The following is a 15,173-nucleotide window of genomic DNA, read 5'->3' on the forward strand; positions in this document are numbered from 1 at the left end:
TTGGGGTTTTAATCTCATATTCCTATTGACTTGGGGTTTCTTACAGGAGTCACTGGGTAGTCAAGCAGTGGAACTGGATATATAAATGAATGTGCAATGATGGTGTCCTTGCCCATTATCCTTACTTAGTTGGGGGGAGAATTCAAAACACAGAACTCTCAGAAAACAAATGTCCAATAGGTGTGGGTGAATTTGTTCAATTTCAGTTTCTTGTTTTTCCATTCTTAAGCTCAGTTTGCCATATTTCCACACCAGTTTACTTTTTTAAAAACAAAATCCTCCAGAAAAGACATTGCCATTTCAGTATGCATTTTCCCCCAAAACTACCTTTTTGCAAGTAATTTCCCCTAATATAACACGTTTTGGGTGTGTCATTTTCCTCAAATATATGAGACCTGAATTTTCTTTCCCCATCCCTAACCTCCAGCTGATATCAACTGTAACCAGGAAGAGTGTGGTGATTTCTGTCAGCACACAGAACCATGGCCCTTGGCTTTTCTGTCATGTCACCAGAATCCATCTCTGTGGCCCTTGTCTGCCGTGGTGCAGTCTTGGTTAGCAGATGATGTGACCTGCTTTTCTGTCTTCACAATCAGCTCCTTAAATTAACAAGGACAATAGCCTGAGAGACGGATCTGAGTTCATAGGAAATAATGAAAAGAGTGGAATGTGGGACCCATTGCATTTGACATTCTGGTTTCTCTAGAGCATTATAATTGGGGACAGGAATGCTAATCAGGCAGGAAGCAAATGAAAAAGGCAAACCCTTACTCAGCGAGGTAAGAGGAAATGAGATACATTCTAAGCTCTGGAAGCCCAAGGGTTGGGCAGCCTTTGCACATGGGAGGAGGGCTTCCTGTCAAAGTCATACAGAAATCGAGGCCACCAAGGGAGAGGTGCTTCCTCTCCAATCCCAGGCTTACCCTCTCTGGCCTCTGAATACCAGTTGCTGGGAATTTTGAGTGGGGAGACTTGCTGTTGCACCCGGGTCCTGCTTGCAGGCTTCCCTTAATGAACATCTAGCTGGCCACAGTGAGAACAGGATTCTGGACTAGGTGGACCACCAACTGTACTTATGATGCTGATGGAATGGAAAGAAGATACAATAGTCCAAATAAATCCATATTAGCCCCTTTTCACCTACTCACAACACCTCTTACATGTGTGCATAACCTTACAACGCACTGTGTCATCATCATCATTGCTTATCTGTGTGCTGCCTTTCCAGACTAAACCAGGCTCAAGTCTTCTGACAACATCAAAATGCTTTACATAATTCATTTGCTGTTGCAAGACCTCAGCTAATGAAAAACACATTCTATTAACAAATGTGCAATAAAATGAAACAGTCCAGTGATTGTTCAAAATAAGGCCTGACAATTAACCCCCCCCCAAACAATTTAATCCAGATTAAGACTATGGACTAATTATTGCTATGCGCTGATCTACATATTTAGGGAAACAAGATGGTTGACTCCTTGGATTTTCCTGCTTCCAGCTGCAGGTGGAAGAAATTGTACCTGGTGGTGGGAACAGGGTGAGGTCATTCCTTTCTCTACAGGCAACATGGAAACACACAGTTCTATAGGCACAACACAACAGTAGCAGCAGCAACAACAATAGAAGAATAAAAAGCAGGATAATGTTTTTATTGCGCCCATCTCTTCAAAGTCTTTACAGGTTAAAAATATATTCACCAGCTCCCAAAAGATGACATCAGAACTACCTGGGAGAGCCTCCTCCTCCTCCTCCTTCTTCCTTAAATAATTTTTATTGGTTTTTTCACAATTAATTTCCACAATTAACTACAAAAAACAAATCCCCCCCATCCCTATTCACAAAAACATTTCAAAACCTTATCTTTGAGGTTCTTTAGACTTCATGACTTCCCTTCATTCCCTCTTCTGGTTCCTTATATTAACAAAATTCTTCTGCATTTCCTTACACATACTTCATTGCAGATTGCAAGTGTGAAGTCTGACCCTGCCAATATATCAATTTGTTTACATTATTTTGCATATATACAATGAGCGTTTCCCGTTCTTTTTCCTAACTTTGGCATATTGAAATTTCACTGGAAGGCAACTATCAGTTAAGTCAGATTTAAAATCCTGCTCACCTTCCTCACAGTCTCCTCTTGGTCTCAGAGGCTGTTATTTCTGCCTCATTTCTGCCACCAAGGCATTCCCAAATATTTCCTGTCTACCCCCCATACCATCCATATCTGCCCCGAGTGTCTCCTGGTATTTCTTCATATCAATCACAGTTTCCATTTTTCTAAAAATTTCCTCCAGCCCTTGCATCAAGACCTCCACCACTTCTGTTTTCTTTGTCACTGGTTCTACCTTAATAATTAGTTCTGTCACGACTTCAGTATTTTTGTCCATTTGGCCTATAAGTTTATCTGCTGTCTTATCCAAATTTTCCTTTATCTCCTTAATCAACTCATTTCTCAGTTCATAGAAGAATTCCACCCATTGACCATAAGGCTTATCCCCCATGTCCTGTACAGAAGTCCTTCTAGCCGAACTTGGGGTTGGTTGCTTTTTAATTGCCATGTTCAATAAGTTATTATTAAAACAATCAAAAATGGTCCGAACAGAGTGAAAATATCCAATACTTCTACACGATTCACTCTGCCCTTGCCAAATTTCTCTTTCCCTTGTTCTCAAGACAACCAATTTTCCAGCTGTACTTTGTCAGTTTTGTCAAGGCCACTAAGTAACACTTTCCCAAGGAACACGGTCTTTTGTACTTTCCCACTCCCTCCAGCCCGATTGCATGTTACATGTATACAATTTGAAATAAAATCCAGCTTTCAAATTAACATTCAGATTAAACAGATATCTACTTTAAAAAGAAAACAAAAGCAGTTTGTCCACACAAAATCACAACTTAATAATCCAGAGGAGAGTAAAAGACTCTCACTGATCCAGTTCTCTTAAAATGTCTTGAAGTGAGATAAAGAGTTACAGACAGTTGAAGATCATTATAATTCCTCTTTTCTGGTAGAGTCCAAATGCCTTTCCTTCCCACAACCAGAGAGAGATTTACCAGGCTTCCAGCTCTAGAAAGGTGGCGTAGGGGGTTCTCAGATGTTGTCCAATATCTGGCACTGTTGATATTCAGCCTCTATAGCCAGTTCCAAACTTTAAAGTACCAATTCATCTTTACACACACACACACACACACACACACACACGGAGCAAGCTCAGTCTTCTTTAAACCACTCCAACCAAAATGTGCCTTGTAAAGCCCATAAATGCTTCCATATCCTCACCCCACAGAGTACTTCATTAGTCTTGTTTCAAGCTTTCTCTGCTGGGCTCAGATTCACCTATGGCTTTAGTTGTGCAAGCTCCTCTCCACAATTCTCCATTATAAATCCGATAAAAGGTAGTAAAGAATGGGTTTCAGATGTTTTTAATCCACCTTTCCCATCGGCAGACATATATCTAATAGAGTCAAGTAAAATTAATACTATTCTCACTTGCAAGTTGTTTCCATGCAGCGATAATTACTCAGAAGATGGGGATGGACTTCCTTTTTACTCCTCCGTCTAGCACCGAATTCAGCCTAATTAGATCCAATAATTAATCTTCTTTACATTTCCATCAGCCAAAATGTAGTTCTTGGAAGATCTCTGCTGCAGGTAGGAGTTTGAGGCTCCACTCCCGTGGAGTTGAGATATTGCCATGTCCGCAGGCTCAATCACAGGCTTTTTAGGGGGTGCACCTCACCATGGAGCTTCCCCCTGTGTCTCTGCGGGGCTTGAGTCTGTCAGTCGATCAGACTGGCACTCATTTTCGCCATTCGCAGAAACCTGAAGTCCGCTGGGAGAACCTTCTTAATGAAGGCATCACCACAGGGGTGGGAAATGACCTTAGTCATTTAGATCATTTTCATCCCAAGGACAGCATTCGCTCATGGGCAGCCTTTTGGGGCCACATGCTAGGGGTGGGCAGGGTCAGAGGCAGTGGATGGAAATGGCCGAAGGCCACATTGTAGCAATGCGAAAGTCAGAAATAGATGGACACACAGACCTATGTGCACACACTTCCCCATCCAGGCAAACTAGAGGTATTGGTCACATCCACACCATGCATTTAAAACCTATTTATACCACTTTGGCAGTTACAACTTCCAGCAAAGAATCTTGGAAATGGTAGCTTGCCCCTCACAGAGCAACAGTTCCCAGCACCCTTAGCATACTGCAGCTGCCAGGGTTCTCTGTAGGAAGCCATGTGCTTTAAACGTCTGGTGTGGATGTGGCTATAGTTACAACTTAAGGAGAGAGTGGAGTAAGACCAGTGAAAGGTATGGCCTGGGGACAGGCCCAAAGACCTGACAGAGGGAGCCAGAGGGCTGAGGTTCCCCAGAACTGCTCTAAACAAGCCAAAGTATCTGGAAAAAGGTTTTAATTATCTTTCCCACCCTCCCCTCACACTTTCTTATTTTTTACTCTAATTAACTTTACAGATTCTGACTGGAGAAGACTGGAATGCAGTGATGTACCAGGGGATAGAATCTCAAGGGGGCGTCCACTCAGGAATGTTCTCATCCATCTACTTCATTGTCTTGACACTGTTCGGTAACTGTATCCTTGCCCTGCCAAAATCTGATTTGCTAATGGCATTTTATGCTGCTCCATTGCTAGAAAATGCATATTCAACCTGAGCAGCCACGTGCTAATGGGCAGCTGGTGGAAACCCATTAGTAGAAATATTGATTTATTATGAAATGTAGTAGTATTTGTGAAGTGTGTTTGTTTGGGGGGCTGGGGGAGCATCCAGCTAGTGAAATCCTAAACTTTGGTAGTCCCATTTATGCAGTGCAGGCTTCCTGTTGTTATTCTTCCTCCCACCTGAAAAAAGGAATAAACATATATTATTTTTTTCAACCTGCAAACACACATAACACTAAGTCATGTGTTGTTGTTTTTTAAATGCTGGTTTGTTCATCTCCCAGATGAGCAAATAAGCCTAGATATATTTTTCCAGATTGGTACCTCTATGGCATGGGTAGGCAACCAATCGCCTTCTCAATCCGGCCCGCAGACGGTCTGGGAATCAGCGTGTTTTTATATGAGTAGAATGTGTCCTTTTATTTAAAATGAATCTCTGAATTATTTGTGGGGCCTGCCTGGTGTTTTTACATGAGTAGAATGTGTCCTTTTATTTAAAATGCATCTCTGGGTTATTTGTGGGGCATAGGAATTCATTCCTTCCCCCCCAAAAAATAGCCCAGCCCCCCACAAGGTCTGAGGGACAGTAGAGCAGCCCCCTGCTGAAAAAGTTTGCTGACCCCTGTTCTATGGTTTGGGGGGCTTCTTGGGTGAGGAAGTAGCCAAAAGACTATAGTTGAGCAAGGCTGTTTGGTTCAGACATAATGCCAAACCATAGCAATAGTTTGTAAAGCAACAGCAAGCCACGTTTCACATTATGGTTTGTTGACAAAAAGCGAACCTTGGTTAGTCTGCTGGGCTGGGATTGGATACTCCAACAAACCACACTTGGACTAAACAAACCATGACTTAGCAGAGAGGGGAGAAATCTTTTTTAGCCACACTCTCTTCTGGGAAACCTTTGGCATATGTCAGTAGTGGGCATCCATCAGATAAGCAAAAGGCATTATCAGAGCTCAAGGGCACATTCCCACCTGAGTGGGGGTAATCTCAGGGAGGGTGCAAAGCAGGACCAATGATGGAGAGGTATGGAGGGCCTCATTTGCTCCCTGTGCCTGAGTTTCCTCACCTGGCTTAGTGTTATGTGTGAGCCAGACCATACAGAAACCACCCCTTCCTTTAAAATGGCAAGAACATTCTGTTGCAATCTTTCACTGTCCGGAGTGACTGTGTGTGACTCCAAGTGCAGTGCTAAGTGCATACTGAATGTTGTGCTTTGTACAACATAGAGGCACCTACAAAGGCATTGCCTTTGGCAACCCTGCCCTTATATACCTGGTAAAAGCAAGATAGGTGAATTCCATAGTTGAGTGGCAGCAGCAGTCATTAGAGCCCCCCCCCCCAAACATTCATCCAGGCTTGTCATTTCTTTTCCTGAGCAGATGAATTCTAACAGTCAGAACTGGAAAATCTATATAGATGATGCTGCCAGTGTGGTGCTCAGATCACAAGTGGATCTGCACAAAGATGTACTCTTCGCATTTAGCTTTTAAATCAGCTTCTCCCCAACCTTCGTTTTCCAAATGCTGTCAGACTCCAACCCCCAACCATTCCCAGCCAACAGAGGGTGGGAATTGTAGGCCAACAGCATCTAGGGACAAAGGCTCTCTATATACAGACTCCCCATGATGGACCATTTGTTGCCCTAAATGTGCTTGTTGCCCCCCTTTTCTTTTCTTTTAAAAAAGAAAAATCAAACTCTGACCAACTCTCTCTTTGCAGCCTTTTTGTAGAAGTCGCCTTTGTGCTGAATTGCTTTTTGCCCTAAATTCCAGCTACCTGCCTCAATTTGAATACAGTTGCTAATGCTCAAGACACACTGCTGTCTTTCTCATCGCTTCCCAGCTTTATTAGCCGCCAAATGAAAAGTTAATAGAAGCATCTAAAAAGATATGTAAAAGTTAGCTGGCTGAGAGAGGTGGTGGTGGTGGGGGGACGGGGGACTTCAGCCTATCTGTTCAAAACAGACTTGACTTGAAATAATTAGGCCGCATCAAGCAAGGGGAAACATCCGTGCAGTACAGTCAGAGCAGGTAGCTGGAGGTGAAAATATGCAAGAGCGCAATGGCGGCAATTTTCTGACTTGATAAATTTCATGCACAGCTCAAATACTGACTACAAAGCATTTAGAGGGCTATTCACAGTGCAGAATTTAGGAATAGTCAAGGAATTTGATCATGATCTGTTTTAGGGAAAAGGAACCTCAGGCCTAGATGCTAAATCAGCCCTATATGCCTCTCTATCTGACACCTAGATTCCCCAGCCCTGAATTATATGATGTTTTGGTTACATTTCTGACTATCATACTAGCCAATAAAAACCCGGCACTAGTTTTATGCCACTTGTTGTTCCATAGTCTACTGATAACATTAGATGGTATCCAGTGCCAAAGTAGGCCCACTGAAATTAAGAAACATACATAACTTAGGTTCATTAATGTCAGTGTGTCCACTCTGAATTAAATGTTTCTTGAATACAACCAATTATACTTAAAAGCAAAGGAAGAGCATGCAGTGTATCATCTTCATATTTACAATTGATAGTCTTCCTACCCAGGGGGCCTTTACTTATAACAATCTATCAAGGGCCATTTAAATATACTTTTATCATTTATTATGATTATAATTAACCAGGTTTTGCACTGATCAGTTATCCAAGCTCTGAAACAACAGATTGAAGTCCCACCATGTAATTGGACATGCTTTAAATAATGTTTTCCAATATTCTTTATGTTATATAACACAACTGTTCTGATTTATTCAGGTTGATCATATAACCAGATCTGGCTTCAAAATCATTTAATAATTGTCACTTTTAAAAATGTTTTTCAGTGATCACACATTATCAGAATTATGTCACGCACATAGGTCGCCTCATGATGACCTGTTTATTGATCATTCATCCTGATTTGCTTGCAGGGAAGTTAGACAACTCAGACTGTTAATTGAGTATTCATCCTGATTTGATTGTGGAGAAGTTATACAATGCCAGACTGTTTATTGAGCATTCATACTGATTTGTGGGGATATCAGGGTTTTCTTTAAAAAGATCCTTAGCAGCTTAACCAGACACGCTCCTGAACGTCTTCTTGGCCATTGCTGTGGACAACCTTGCCAATGCACAGGAGTTGACCAAGGTGAGTGTAAGAATGCACCAAGGTTCTCAGCAGCTGTTGGAACCACTGATCCTTTGGTGGAAGAAGCTGGTAGTTTGTCTTTTTTTTTCTTTTAAATTGCTGCCTATTACCCCAAAGACAATTGAGCTTTGGGCTCCACAGAGCTTCTTTCATCTTCTTGTACAGATGGGGAAGTTGTGGTCTTCCAAGCATTGCTGAATTCCCATCATCCCTGACCATTGGCCATGCTGGTCACAAGTCCCACATCCTTGCTGTATACCCTCTACTGGTTTAAATATAAGAACAGGCTGCTAAATCAGACCAAAGGCACATCTAGTCCAGCATTTCTTCCCCTCACAGTGGCCAATCAGATGCCTATGGGAATCCTGAAAGGAGGATCTGCTGAGGGCAACAGTGCTTGAGATTCCCACAAATGGGTTTTCAGAGGCATACTACCTCCAACCGCGGAAGGAAAACATACACATTATTGCTAGTAGTCATTCTAGTCATGCTAGTAGTTATCCTCCATGAATTCATCCAATCTTCTAAAGCCATCTAAAGCACCTCATGGGAGAAAATTCCATCATTAGTCTACATCCTGTGTGAAGAAGTATGTCCTTTCACTTTCGTTAACATAAGAAGAGGCTGCTGGGTCAAGTCCAATGGCCCATCTAGCCCAGCATTCTTCTCTTACGGCGGCCAACATAGGTGCCAACTCCCTGGGACCCTGGGTGCCCGAGCACCCACAAAATTCCCCATGAAGGGGCTGGGCACCCACAAATTTTGGTGCCAAGGCCATGCATGCCACATGTCACCCATGGCCCCAGGCACCCACAGTTGTGGGGCCAAGCTGGCAGTACTGGCAGCTAACCAGATGCATGTGGAAAACTCACAAGCATGATTTAAGCACAAGAGAACTTTCCCCACCTCTGTGGAATCCAGCAACTGGAATTCAGAAGCATTTCTGTCTCTAACAGTGGAAGCAGAGCATTGCCATCACAGCATTCCCATGACAGTTTATTCCATTTTACTTAAGTGATTCTCTCCATGTTATATTTGAGCTTGACGGACTCTTCCAGAAATCTAGAGGAATCTAGTGCATGTTTAGGGCTCATTTCCAGTTAACCCAGAAAATTGCAGGAGCAAAGTGACAAAATTTGGAGTGGCATCCTGGTGTATCATTCTTTCCTGCTGTTTTTAATGGGTAAGTCATGTGAGAACAGAAGCACACATGTGTGGAAGGGCTGGAGGAATACAGTGGGGCCTCGCAAGATGAAAAGAATCCGTTCTGTGATTCTCTTCGTCTAGCTTTTTTTCGTCTTGCGAAGCAAGCCCATTGACGGATTAGCTAGCGGATTAGCGCTTTTAGCGGCTTATCTGCTGATCGGATCAGCTGATAAGCGGCTTAGCGGCTTAGAAAAAGGGGGGGGACCAGCAGGAACTCGCAAGACATTGTCATCTTGCGAAGCAAGCCCATAGGAGATTCGTTTTGCGAAGCACCTCCAAAACGGAAAACTCTTTCGTCTAGCGAGTTTTCCGTCTTGCGAGGCATTCGTCTTGCGGGGCACCACTGTAGTGGTGCTGTACAGTGGAATTATTTGTTGTGTCACACCATGCCCATTCATATGTGGGGCTGCGTGATGTCAGGTTTTCAACATCGCAATGTATCACCAGCTGAGCGAGCCCCATGCCCCATGTGTGAGGCATTGAGGCTTGCTCAGCTGGGGTGGGAACAGTTTAAAGAAGCCGAGGGAGGAACAAGCTGTATTGGCCTGGTGCTACATCTTGCTTTTCCTTCTGCGGTATGAGGGGCAGAGCGATGGTCGCTTCACCTGGCAATACATTGCAGGTGAAACTGTCACTGCTCCTGAGTCCCTCTGCTACCAGCAGCCCAATGTTGAAAGTGGTGCTGGTAGCAGAAGGACTCAGGGGCGGCATCAGTTTCATCCTCAATATACTGCCAGGTGAAGCCAGCTCATACTGGTCCTGGACGATGTATCAATACATCGCCCAGACCTACTGAATGAAATTTCATATGAATGAAATTTAGTGCAACTTGCTGGTACAGTGGTGAAAAAGCCACAGTTCCATAACTCAAAAGTACTGCAGTGTGAAAGGAACATTAGAAAATGGGACAGATGTGCTAGCATTGCAATCAGAAAAAATAGCACAATATTTTCCACATCTGTATGACCCTTTTCTATCCTGAATCTTTCAACATTCAGCTTCACTGGATGCCCAAGAGTTCTAATGTTGCAAGAAAGGGAGAAAAACTTTTCTCTGTCTCTTTCTCCATGCCATGCATCACTGTTTACACCTCTATAATGCAGGCTTCCTCAACCTCGGCCCTCCAGATGTTTTGAGACTACAGTTCCCATCATCCCTGACCACTGGTCCTGCTAGCTAGGGATCATGGGAATTGTAGGCCAAAAACATCTGGAGGGCCGAGGTTGAGGAAGCCTGCTATAATGCCTTACCTCTAAACTAAGAAGCCTCAAAGGTTGCCAGGGGTATGAGTAAAGGGTTTCCAGCCCACTGGAAGTTTGGGTTGCACTTTTCTGAACTGAATTTGCAGAGCTGCTGACAATATACTTGCAGCCAAGTACTTGGGGAAAGGGGGTGAGAGTATTGACAATGGGTGCAATGAGTTTGGGGGGGAGCAGAGGCATACATGCCAAAGAGGGGTCATGGTGCTGATCTGCACAGGCATGGGGCAGCTTGAAAGTGGCATGGTCTCTCTCAAGTCAAATCCACTCTTCATAGATTTCAGCATACCCCAGAGGCTTCCACAAAGAGGAGGCTCTTACTCTGCATATGAAAGGAGAGCCAGGGCCGGGGTATGAGGGGACAACACTTGTGTGCACATTGCTTGCAATCTGAAAAGCATTAATCCCTCCCTACTGTAGGGGAAGGGCTTTAGTTGAGAGTTAGAGCATGTGCTTTGCATGTAGAAGGCCCAATTATCAAACCCCAGAAGTAGCATTGCATGGGTTGCCAGCACCTGGGGCCATGTGGAGGGGGTGGACGGGCAAGAGGAAAACAGATGGAGTACGCATGAACATTCAAATTAGGGTTGCCATATTTAAAAAGCGAAAGTCTGGACGCAAATGTTGTTGAGCATCTTTTCTCATTTTAAAAAAAGTTTTTCAGCTATTTTTAAGGTAAAATCTAGACTTCCAACATAGCGTGCCATACATCTGGATTCCCCTGACATTTCAGCAATTTCTGCCCAGGCACTGCTCCCAAGTGACGTATTCCGGCTATTTCCAGGATATTCTGGACATATGGCAACCCTAATTCAACTGCCTAACAGCATCTGTCATAGAAACATAGAATCTTAGAGTTGGAAGGGACCCTGAGGGTCATCTAGTCCAACCCCCTGCAGTGCAGGAATCTCAGCTAAAGCATCCTTGACAGGTGGCCATCCAACCTCTGTTTAAAAACCTCCAAGGAAGGAGAGTCCACCACCTCTCGTGGGAGTCTGTTCCACTGTTGAACAGCTCTTACTGTCAGAAAGTTTTCCTGTATGTTTAGTCAGAATCTCCTTTCTTGTAACTTGAAGCCATTGGTTCAAGTCCTGCCCTCCAGAGCAGGAGAAAACTTGTTCCCTCTTCCATGTAGCAGCCCTTATTATCTGAAGATGGCTATCATATCTCCCCCCAGTCTCCTCTTTTTCAGGCTAAACATACTCAGCTCCTTCAAGCGCTCCTCATAAAGCTTAGTTTCCAGACCCTTGATCATCTTGGTTTCCCTCCTCTGCACATGTTCCACCTTGTCAACATCCTTCTTAAACTGTGGTGCCCAGACCTGGACACAGTATTCTACACAGTATCATCTGACCAAGGTAGAACAAAGTGGTACTATTACTTCTCTTGATCTGGACACTATACTTCTGTTGATGCAGCCTAGAATAATGTTAGCTTTTTTCTTCTTCTGCTGCATCACATTGTTGACTCATGTTAAGCTTGTGGTCCACCAAGACACCTAAATCATATTCTCATGTACTGCTAGTACACACACACACACACACACACACACACACACTTTATTTGAGTCTGAAGACCCACAAAAAACATTTTCAAATCAAAATAAAACAGAAATACAGGGAAAGGGTTCCAAGGCAGTCACTATGTTTTATCCAGAGCATGTAGGTTTCTGCTTCTTAATACTTCAGAGAGGAACTTAGCCACAGCCAGGGTAGTATCATTTGACATATTTCCAAGGAGGTACTTAAGGTGGAAGGTTTCAGATTTTCCAGTTAAGTTTAGGGGTTTAATCATTTGTTCCCTGGCTTGTTTGAACTGCTCACAGTGTAACAGGATATGCTTCATATAGTTGACACCTTGAGAGCATAAGAAGAGCCTATTCTGATAGGGCATACCAGACAGCCTGCCATTTAGTACTTCTGATGGAAATACATTTAGTCTAGCTTTAGTGAATAATTAAGTACAGACAGATTCATGAACTATGATGGTAACTGAAAATCATGACAATAGTGGATTCCAGATGCAAACCATCCACAGGTTACATAGGATCTAGAGTGAAGATTGCTGTGTGAAATGTCCCATAACATCTGCTTCAAGGATTTAAGGGCAATATTCTAGCCCAGATGGTGTAAAAAGGATGGTGAAAGACCAGTCAAGAAGGCTTTTTGGGCCATAGTTTTCGACCATGAGCTGATAGACTCCTCATCGGATAGATGTAAAAGTAATACCTTCCCCAGGGGAATACTGAGATCTTTAGCCAGTATTTCAAGGCAACCCACCACACTTTGGTGGAGAGTGGGCATTCACCTGTTTCCAACAACAAAATTGATTTAGGGACACTCTGGGACCTGAAGCAGGGACCGAAGGAACTTAGCTTGGAACCCATCTAACTTAGAAAATAGACCATTGCACCAGACTTTTGAAGCATAAAGGAACTGGGAAACAGATTTCGCATTAAAGACCCTTATGGCTGATGGAAGATAGTGACCTCCCTTTGTGAAAATGAAATGGAGTATAGCAAGTTTGTTCATCTCCACCTTCTGACAGATAGTCTGCCAGTGGCAACTCCAGGACTTTGTGTGGTGAAACAACAGCCCTAGGTACTGGAAGCCTTTAGTCTGCTCTAGAAGACAGCCATCTAATACCCATTTACAAGGGGAATATTTTTTCTCAAAGACCAAAATTTTGGATTTCTCATAGCTGGTAGGTAACCGATTTACAGAACAATAATGTGAGAACTTCCTTAGTTTGTATTTCAAACCAGGTCTGGAACGAGAGACGGTGGCCGCATTGTCCGCATATAGCAAAAGAGGGGTCTTTCCAGTGATGACCATCTGGGTCCATTAGACTTTCCTCTAAACCATTTAGGGAAAGGCTAAACAATGTGGGGGCCAAAATAAAGCCCTGTCTCACTCCCCTAGCCATCTCAATACAGTCTGAAAGTGGGTCCTGCAATCCACATCTAACCTGCAATTTGCCATCACTGTACAGAACTTTAATAAGGAAGAAGAGTCATTTATCCTGCAGTAATGGCTGTTATTTGGTCCATGGTTTCGATCTGGGAATAGATTCGGAAGGAGATTTAAAGTCCATAAAGGCCACAATTGGTTCTCCCTGCAGAGGGCTGGTGTATTTCTCTGCTAAGTGGGGCAGCACGACACAGTGATCTGATGTTGAAAGGTTCTCAAGAAAGCTGGCCTGGGCTTCAGATATTATATTATTATCATTTTTTAAAAAGTCAGTTTAATAGAGAGGAATCAAGTGTAGAGCTTTCCCATTATAGAAAGAAGCATGTACTGCTAGTAAGCCAGGTGTCCCCCATTCTATATTTGTGCATCTGGTTCTTCCTGCCTAAGTGCAGAACCTGACATTTGTCCCTGTTGAAATTCATCTTGTTAGCTTGCAACCCAGTTCTCCAATCTGTTAAGGTCATTTTGAATTCCAATTCTGTCTTCTGTGGCATTAGCTACCCCTTCCGGTTTGGTGTCATCTGCAGATTTGATGAGCATTCCCTCAATTCCTTCATCCAAGTCATTTACAAAGACGTTGAACAACAGTGGGCCCAGGACAGAACCCTGTGCCACCCCACTTGTCACTTTTTTCCAGGATGATGAGGAACCATTAATGAGTACTCTTTGGGTTCAGTCAGTCAACCAGCTACAAATCCACCTAATAATTATGACATTCAACTCACATTTTACCAGTTTCCTCATAAGAAGTCACTTCTTGGTTTGCACGGAGAAGCCATTTTCAGTGGAGACCAGTTACAGAAGCATGCATCTATAGTAAGGCAGTACTGAGTGCTGAATTTTTGCACCCCTTAACAATTTTGTACCCGGGGCAACCATCTCTGTGCCACCCCCCACATGCTACATCACTGATGCCCAGCATAATGTTTGATGTTTTATCATGTTTTTAATATTCTGTTGTGGCTGGGAAAACCCAGCCAGATGGGAGGGGTAAACAAACAAACAAACAAACAAACAAACAAACAAACAAACATCATCATCTCCAGGTAGGGCTGGGAGAGATCCTACTGTCCAAAACCTTGGAAAGCTGTTACCAGTTAGCATAGTAGACAAAACCGAGCTAGATTGACCAATGGTCTGACTCTGTATATGTCAGCTTGTTCCTTGAATTTGCTCTTTGTTCATAACCATGAGAACTGGGTTCTTACTTTATATTTTAGATGATAGGACCATGGGTCAGCTGCTGAGCATCCAAGATCAACCCCAAGCATCTTCAAGTAGGGCTGGTTATGTCCCCTGACTGAAATTCTGGCTGCTGCCAGTCAGTGTAGACAACACTGAGCAAGATTGACCCACTGGCCTGACTCAGAATGACAGCTACCTATACTGCTATGCAGAGAGGCCAATAGCTACCCACAGGCAGAATCTTGAACTATGAGCCTCTGCTGTGTCCTTCTGCCCCTCTTAGTGAACCTTCTTGTATATAAAGATTTTTTATTGTCTGAAATTAATCTCCCTTTCCTGCTTTTTATAAAAACTGATGAGATTTTATTCCTCTTGGGGATTTGTTATTGTCTGTTCAAGGAGCCCCAAAAGATTTGTAGGAACACTTTGGCTTGGGGCAAAGAGAGGCTCCTTAAGACATTGAAAAAAAAGGAGTTCAGACCACTTCCTTTTCAAATTTCCCCTTTGAATTGTTCTGAATCCAATGGCTTGCCCAGAAAGCTGCCTTGTGTTAGTGTTATGGTGGAGGGCAATTAAATATTGATGGCATCAAAAGCACTGATAAATTGCACAGCTTCCTTTGAAATGCTCTCAGTTTAAATCAGACCATGGATCTGGAAATCACTAGGGCTTTTCAAAAGAGTGAAGAGGTGTAGAGGGAAGATGCATCAAAGAGCTTCAATTATGTGGTGTAC

General features: G+C 43.3%; 1 protein-coding gene across 9 annotated transcripts in view; it reads left to right on the forward strand.

The window, feature by feature from the left end:
• Positions 1–15,173, forward strand: part of CACNA1B (calcium voltage-gated channel subunit alpha1 B) — a 341,428-nt gene that overhangs the window by 215,042 nt on the left and 111,213 nt on the right. For all 9 annotated transcript variants that reach the window (XM_082208748.1, XM_082208756.1, XM_082208749.1 and 6 more), the window contains 2 exons: positions 4,480–4,597; positions 7,753–7,820. In XM_082208748.1, coding sequence (XP_082064874.1) covers positions 4,480–4,597; positions 7,753–7,820 — 186 coding nt within the window. The remainder of the gene's footprint in view (positions 1–4,479; positions 4,598–7,752; positions 7,821–15,173) is intronic.

The sequence above is a fragment of the Podarcis vaucheri genome (genome assembly GCF_965113315.1).
Source record: "Podarcis vaucheri genome assembly, chromosome: Z".
NCBI lineage: Eukaryota > Metazoa > Chordata > Lepidosauria > Squamata > Lacertidae > Podarcis > Podarcis vaucheri.